Source organism: Cystoisospora suis (assembly GCF_002600585.1).
Source record: "Cystoisospora suis strain Wien I chromosome Unknown contig_2699, whole genome shotgun sequence".
In the NCBI taxonomy this organism is placed as follows: Eukaryota; Apicomplexa; class Conoidasida; order Eucoccidiorida; family Sarcocystidae; genus Cystoisospora; species Cystoisospora suis.
This window is the reverse complement of record NW_027155495.1, coordinates 12,596-20,802: the sequence shown is the minus strand read 5'-3', so window position 1 is coordinate 20,802 and position 8,207 is coordinate 12,596. Positions and strand designations below refer to the sequence as shown.

Here is an 8,207-nt window from a genome sequence, read left to right as displayed (position 1 = left end):
AAAGAAAGAAAGAAAGAAGTGGTTTTTCTTTAGTCTGTGTCTATGTCCTATCCTTGATCGGTTCTCCTCGGGGTGTACATACACCTCATCGACTATTTTGAGAAGTTCCATGGTGTTCCTTTCGTGCTCCACCATCTCCCGCTTCGTTTCTTGTCTTCTATTCTTTCTCGAGTTCCTCTTAAAGACATCATTCGAACCATAACCTTCTTAGACACTATCGAGAAACACAGTTTTGCCGTCGTTTCTTGCATTCTTTCATCTTCTTATCTCATATTCCTCCTCGACTGCCTTCCCTACTCCTTTTGTGTGATAGAACCTCATCCTCTTATGTCATTCTTTCTCCCCTAATCGTCACCCGCTTCTCCCAAGGATAGTAGCAACCTCGTCCTTTCGCTTCTCTTTCTTCTATTCCCCTTCTCTTCTTTTCTCTTCTCGCGCGCCGTTCACCGAAGCCCTGCTGCTCTTAAGAACCGAAAAAAGGGAGCATGCTGTTAGATACTCCTTCTTTTCTCCCTCTCTCTCTCTCCTTCTCCCTTCTCATTCATTCTCTTCTTCGATGATCATCTCTCGTCTTATCATCTCCCTTCTTCCCTCTAAAAAGAAGAACAACTGACTCTCTTTCTTTCCTTCTCTCTCCTTTTCTTTCTTTCTTTCTCTCTTTGTCTTAACTCTTCTCCGTTTCCTCCATCCTGTCCAAATTTTCTTTCTCTCCTTCCTTCCTGTGTATGTCTCTTGTTTATCTTTCCTCATTCTAATCGTCAGACTTCTTCCAAAGCCATCCGACCTGTCGTATTGTCTCTGGGACTCCAACTTCTGCTGTACGAACGATAGCTCAAACTTCCAAGTCATCCCCGACCAGCAGCTCGGTGTTCTCTTTAAGCATCGAAGAGATAGGAAAACTATCAACGTCAATCCCGAGGCGGATCCGGGAGATAATTCCAAAAGACACGAAATTGAGACAGATGAATATATTCAAGTTGTCATCTATGATCATATGAGCCGTAAAAAAGGTTAAACCAGCAAAGGCAGCCAAGCCAAGAAGAAGAAGAAGAGAGAAATCCGAGAGAGCCATCGTTTTCCTCTCTTCTTCCTTCCCCTTCTTTCCTTTGTCTTTCATTTCTTTCTTCTGGCCTTTTCTTCTCGGTCTTTCTATCTTTTTCACTGTGTCTCTACAGCTCGATTCTTCTTCTTTCTTCTGCGAGCTCGGTAGGAATCTAGCCAGAATAGCAAGAGAGCCGCGCTCGCTCTTCTCTTCGCCCGTCTCTCTCTCTCTCTCTCTCGAGTAAAAGAACAATGGGAAGCAAACCTCGGCTCTCTTCTTTCTTCTTTTTCTTCTCCAATCTTTCGCCTCCTTCTTTCCTCATGAATGAAAGTAGAAAGAAAGAGAGAAGCTCTTCTTTTTAAAGGCGGGTCATCGCGTCATGAGGAGGTAAAAAGGGAACGTTCTCTCCTTTCATCCTCTCGCTCGTCTCTGGTCTCCCAGCAAAGGAAGGAATCACGCCTTCTTTCTCTTCTTTCCTTCTTTCTTTTCTTTCTTTCTCTTCTTTTTCTTCTTCCCTTTCTTCCTTTCTCCGTCTCTTCTTTCCTCCCCCTTACCCCCGTCTTCTCGAGTCTTCGTCTCCGTTGTTTTCTCCATTCGACTGAGAAAGGAAGATTTCTTCTTGTCTGTTGGAAGATCCTTCTTCACGGTCTACCCATTATCTTCTTGTCTATCTCCGTCTCTTTTTGTCTCTATCAGAGATCTCTCCTGTCCTTCCTTTCTGCCTCTGTTCTTTCCCTTTCTTTTCCTTTCATCTTTCTTTCTTTCTTTCTTTCTTTCTCTCCTTCTTTCTGTATGAACCTCACCTCAACGTGTCCTAGAGGTTTTTCTCTTGTTTTGTTTCTCTCGAATCTTCTCTCGAGAAGCAAGAGAAAAGACTTCTTCTCTTTCATCAATCACACCCCCCCCTTCTTATCAGTCTTACTTCGCATCCCCTCCTTGTATTCTTCCTCTTCATACTTTTCATCGTCTCGTTCACTTTAAAGGCCCTCTCTTCGTCTCTTCCTCTTTCCTTTTCTTCGTCTTCTTCCTTTCTTTTTTCTTCTTCTTCTCTTCTCTTTCTCTCTTCTTTCCATTCCTGTTCGTTAGGGTATTTCATTCTTCTGCATCGTGTGTTTTCTTCTTCGCTCATACAAGAGACTGCAGCAAGTCAGAGGGGGGTCAGTCACGTCCTGCAAAGCATTTCGAAGAGTAGGAGGAGGAATAGAAACGGAAGAAGAAGAAGAAAGTCTGGAGGTAGAGAAGAAAAGAAGAGGAGGAAAAAGAAGAAGAGAAGAAAGATGATAGAGAATGAAAGCGGCGACGGGGGAGACATCATGGAGAAAGAGTTTAGTGGAGCTCTTCAGCATAGATGCGAGAAGGAGAAGACAAAGAAGAAGACACTGTATATCGAAAAAGAAGGGAGAAAGAATAAGAAGCTCGATGGCGAGAAAGGTTATGAAGAAGAAGGGGATTTCTGCTGTGGCGATGAGGGAGAAGACTTCTTTCCGTCATCTAGCTGTTTAACGACGAAAGATTCTTCTTATCAATCGTTAGTAAGTGGGGTGGATGAAGGAGGAGGAGGAGGTGGAGAAGGAGGAGGAGATACCAAGAAGAAATCTCTTCTTCCTTCTCATGAACAATTACAACGAAAAGAGCACGATGAAGCAGCCCGCTTGTTAAGTGAGACAGAATCTCTTCTCTCTTCTTATCGTCATGGAAGTGAGAGGGGTGTTGTCTATACACCCGAAGATGGTGTCTATACACCTGAAGACCAGCCCGTCACCGCATTGTTGAAAAAGACGTGCGAAAGGAGTTCCCCTCCGTCTTTGATCAAGACGGTCTTACCGTCCCCATGTTCTTCTTTTTCTTTATCTCTCTCTCCAACTTCCTACGATGAAACAACTTTAAGAAAGAGGTCTAATTTCCAGTTACGAATCGTTCACTTCAATGATGTGTATAACCCTCTCCCAACTCTTCATCCGAGTGGCCTTCTTATCGGGGGAGCTCCATCCTTCTGTACAGCCGTCAAAGAGAAGAAAGAAGGAGATAAAGGTCTCATCTTGTTTAGCGGGGATATCTTCAGTCCCTCTCAAATCTCTGAAATGACGAAAGGCCGACAGATGGCCGATCTTCTCAACATCTTAGGTGTACATACAGCTTGTTACGGCAATCATGATCTTGACTATGGATGGGAGTGGCTCGAAGTTCTCGCGGGCACGACCAACTGTAAATGGATCATGAGTAATACTTGGGCCAAGCAGGAAGAAGGAGAACAGAGAGGCTGTTTTGCATGCAATGGTGGAGGGGTTCTAGCGAATGCGCAGAGATACCGCATCTTTGAATGGGGTGGGGGTGGAGAAGGGAGAGAACAAGAAGGACAGAAGAAGAAAGGAGAAGAAGAAAAGAACAAGAAGGAGAAGAAAGAATCAAGACAAGAAGAATCAACTCATCAAGGGCGAACCAGAACAGAGAAGGATGGTGACCATAGTAAGAATGAAGATGGAGAAGGAGGAATAGGAGGAATAGGAGGAGGAGGCGATAGGATAGATGAAGAGAAGAAAGAGAATAAGAAGAAGCATGAGCGAATCTTGATAGGGATTATGGGTTTGATAGAAGAAGAATGGATTGATACATTGAATCCACATGATCGGGACCATATTGTCTATCGCGATTTCGTCATGATAGGAAAGGAAATGTGTGAATTCTTCAAGCGCCGTGGGTGTGATTTGATCATAGCCCTAACGCACATGAGATGGAACAACGATGAGAAACTAGCTCGAGAAGTCCCTGATATCGATCTTATATTAGGAGGTCACGATCATGAGTATACAACGAAGATAATTAATGGTGTGCCGATCGTCAAAAGCGGCTCCGATTTCCGAGAATTCTCTTCGATCACGCTCTATCCTGCGTTTCAACTAAGAGAGAAAGGGACAGCTCATATGGTTCCCCCAAGGAAAGGAAAAGAAGATCCACAGGAAGAGGCACAAGAAAAGAAAGAAGAACAGCATCATTCATCCGCCTCTCTCTCTCCACATACCATTTCCAACAACTCTTCTTCTGTTGAGATGACCGGGTGTACATACACCTCAGAAAGCATTGACAATTCGCCTCTTCCTCGTAATCATACTTCGAGTATGGCAACTTCAAGCACAGGAGCCTCATCGATTTTCCCACCCCCTTCTCCTTCTCTTGCATCGAATTCTCTCGAGGAAGAGAAGAACAACAAGAAGGTCAACGAGACGAAGAATCCTTCAGGTCTCTCTCCATCTTCATCTCTTCTTCCCCATGGACCGTTGTCACTTTCGAATTTTGAGACTTTGGATGAGAAAGAGGAGCCGAAGAAGTTCTATCGAACAGGTCGGTGGTACATCTCATGTGAGAGAGTCGATGTGAATAAGAAGAGTTGCAGATCGTGCGACGAAGCTATGAGAGAAGAGAGCCAAGGGAGCACAGGAGTCGATGCTTCGTTGAAGATCCCCCCTTCACTCGCGTATGATCCGGACGAAGAAGTCTTTCGCATGCTTTCTTCGTACCAATCCGAATACTCTCTTCCCGAGAATGAAGTGTTAGGTGTCTTTCCTGTTCCTCTAGAGACACGATTCTCTCTTGTAAGACGGGAAGAATGCAATAGCGGCAATTGGCTCACAGATATCATGAGAGAAGCCTTCGAGACGGATGTAGCTCTTTATAACTCGGGAGGGATCCGTTCCGATTGTCTCTTCAATAAGGGCGAAATGATCACGAGTGAGACGCTAAATGCTCTTCTCTCTGGTCTACGTGAGCTATGTATCATAGATGTCCAAGGGGGGCTCTTCAAATCTATCTTAGAGAATAGCGTCTCTCGCTATCCCCAGCTGGAAGGGAGATTTCTTCAAATCTCGGGTTTGAGATTTTCCTTCAAGCCGTCCGAAGCTGTAGGCCATCGCGTTGTAGAAGAAGAAATCTACATCTATGATCGAAGAAAGAAAGAATGGATGAAAGTGGAAGAGACTCGACTTTACTCCGTTATTCTCCCTCGCTTTCTCCTATGCGGGGGCGATGGCTTCTCCATGTTTTCTTTGTGTCAAGAAAGACCTCTGAAAGATGACGAGACAGTGAAAAAGTATCTTGATCTCTCCGTTCTGACGCGGTTCTGGTTGAGGTATACTAGTAGCCATGCCTCATCCCTTCATGGTGTACATACACCAGAAGAACAAGAGGAAGGCGGAAAAGAAGAAGAGAACAACAAGACAAAAAGGAGAGACGAGGATGAAGAGAAAGCTCTCGGAGGACACAAGAGAGAGTTAAGAAATGATGTAGACCCCACCCATTCTACGAAGAGCTATAGCTGCCATTCTTCAACACATGAAGAGGAAGAGATAAAAAAGAAGAAGAAGAGTGGCCGCGATTTCTTCTCTTCTTTTGAATGGGTCCATCGTGTGCATATAGAAGAGAAACATCCCGATCAGTGGCGAATTCGAAAAGTCGAGTGAAGGAAAAAGATGAAGAAGAAGAAAACAACATACATTCTCTTCATCTTTCCTGCTTCTCTTTTTCTCTCTCTTCGTGAGAGGGAGAGAAATGGAAGTGTATATACATCAGAAGATATTTCATGAACTTTTTGGCTTCGTTCATATCTATCTCATTGCATCTGGTCAAAACACAGAAAGATAGAGAAGAGGGAGTCTCTTCTTTAGTTGGGGAGAGGGCCCGGAGTGGTTCTCTCTTCTCTTATTGTAGGGACGCTTTCTTTCCATGGAGGTGTCGATAGATAATAAAGAACATGTGTAGAGATTCGGCCCAGCTCTCTCCTTAGTACATTTCGGGAGAGTTTTCAAGTATATACACATCTGCAATGCTTTTGCATGATAGCAAAAGATTCTTCTGTCTCACCATTATCATCTTCTCTCTTTCTCTCTCTCACTTCTCCCATCCCTGCCTTCCGTCCATCACTGTGCTTGCCGTCAGATCCAAAACAAGAGTATCTTCTTCCATCCATACATAGACTGTACGTACACCTCAAGATCCATCGCCATACACACACTGTATATTATACCTTTTGGAATTCATCGACATACATACACTGTATGTACACCACGAGATCCATCGGCATGCATACACTGTCTATTCTACACCTTCAGAGGGTGTTTTCTTCACGAAGACAGTGGAAATGACTTCAAGCAGGAGTTGTTTCTTTTATCTTTCTAAAGTTCAAATGAACCACTCTTCAGTCTTCCTCTTTCCATCCAGGGATTTCAAGAAGTGTATTTCAAACAGAGATGTTGTCTGTAGGAAAATAATTTTTGTCCGGGGCGCTTGCACTTAACAGTTCCTCTTTTCTTCTTCTTCTTCTTCTGTCTCCTTACCAGGTGTGTCTCTGGGTTAACGTTGTCATCTACTGAAAGAGAAAAGGGGAGGAGGGGGGGGGGAGGACAAGAATGAAGAAGAAGAAAAGAACAAGGAAGGTTATGAGTTGTGTCGGGGAGAGGAGAGAGAGGTTCTCAAAAAAGTCTTTCCCTCCGTTTCAGAGAGATGAGTGAGAAGATGTAGGAATGTCTCTCAGAAGAAAAGACTTCTTTCTTCTCTCTTGTAGATCACTGATATGTCTGCGGCTGTCATCTTGTCCCGTGTCTGTTTCGAGCTTATGTTAACAGAAGAAGACTTTGATGCACCTTCATTCTTAAAAGAAATTCTTTTTCGTTTCTCTTCTTGTTCTGCACTTTTCTTGGGGAAAGGATAGCGAAGAATCGATACACTGGCACTTCTGTCTTTCTCTTCGTATCTGCTGCGTTTCTTGCGGTTGCTGAAGGTCCTCCCCTTTTATAGCTGTAGGAAGCAGAATCTTCGTATAGAGCTAAGAGAGAGCGAGAGACAGAGATCAACACGAGATAGATACACAGACGGACACATATATGTATATGGTTGTCTGTGCCCTTTCTCTATGTATATGTATATACGTATGTGCGGATATGTGTATACATGTGTGCATTTGCATATACGTATGAGTCCATATGTAGCTATAGATGTATGTATATCCATACCTCTATGGATTTCTATACGTAGATAGGGATCTATATGTTGGCGTATGTAACGTAGAGTCTGTCTGCGTGCTGAATTTTAGTGTGGAATAGAGGGAAAGATCAACGTAAGAAGCTTTTGTATTCGTAGCCTTCGCAGTCTTCCGATGTAGAGGAGTTTGAAGAGAAGCATAGAAGTCACTCTCTTTGATCTTTCTATGCGTTTTGGCACCAAAGTTTCCGAGGGTTCTTCGTCTTTCTCTTGGCTCATGCTGGCAAGGGGGCCGTCCGACTTGCGATGAATAGAACAACAGTGACCCCGCTCTTGCCTGAGGAGCGGGAGACCTTCCTTTCTTCTCAGTCGGAAGAGACCGAGAGAATAGGGATGCGCAGACAGATAGATAGATAGGTAAAGACAGGTAGACAAGTAAAGGGCAGGTAGATAGGCAGATATATAGGTTGAAGGCAGATAGGCAGGTAATAGAGAGATGGGTAGGTGACAGGTGGACAGGCAGATAGGCAGATATAGATAGAACAGAGTATGTAGAGTTGACACCCCGGTAGAGAGGTAGCAGGAGATTGATGTAGGCCTTTGATTGATGGGATAAGGTGTAAGAGGCACGTTGGTTTGTAGGGGAAGAAGAAGTTCATTCAAGTCTTCTTCATTCCTTCCTATTTCGCATTTAGTTGTCTTTGGCAACAGAAATGATCCGGGCGACGAGAAACTTCACAATGACTGATAATTGGATCTCTGTGATACCTGCTAGTGACTTTACGTAGGCACCACAGTCCGGCTGTCGAACATGTAGAGACAGAGGGACAGGAGTGATACGCGAGGGTTCTTATTCAAATCACAGTGAGACAACTCAAGCGAAACAAAGAGGGAGTCCAAGGAATAAGAATAAGCATACGAAACAGAGGGGAGAAAAAGAAACATGAGAGATGAGCAACCCGTGTCGATCTATATTCACGGGTAAAGAAGGAAGTACAAAGAGGGTGACCTCCCTTCCCATCTGGATCGACGGATAGACAGATGCATGCACAGACACAAGAACCGGAGTATGTCTATCATGAGAAAGGAACGAGAAAGGGAGATGGAAAATTAACAGTCTCTCTGTGAAGAGATGATTGTATCTCAGAAGAAAAGATGAATATCCAGCTAGAGAGGGGACACCAGATATGGAGAG

General features: G+C 44.1%; 1 protein-coding gene across 1 annotated transcript; it reads left to right on the top strand.

Moving 5' to 3' along the window:
• The first annotated feature begins 32 nt into the window (after nucleotides 1-32).
• On the top strand, nucleotides 33-6,688 carry CSUI_005592 (5 - c-terminal domain-containing protein). Its single transcript, XM_068065763.1, has one exon. It carries the CDS (start codon nucleotides 2,320-2,322, stop codon nucleotides 5,494-5,496), a length of 3,177 nt encoding a protein of 1,058 aa, XP_067922260.1. The 5' UTR covers nucleotides 33-2,319; the 3' UTR covers nucleotides 5,497-6,688.
• The last annotated feature ends 1,519 nt before the right edge of the window (nucleotides 6,689-8,207 follow it).

Coding starts and splice junctions, on each gene's coding strand:
- CSUI_005592 (XM_068065763.1), top strand. CDS start 2,320: ATGATAGAGAATGAAAGCGGCGACGGGGGAGACATCATGGAGAAAGAG.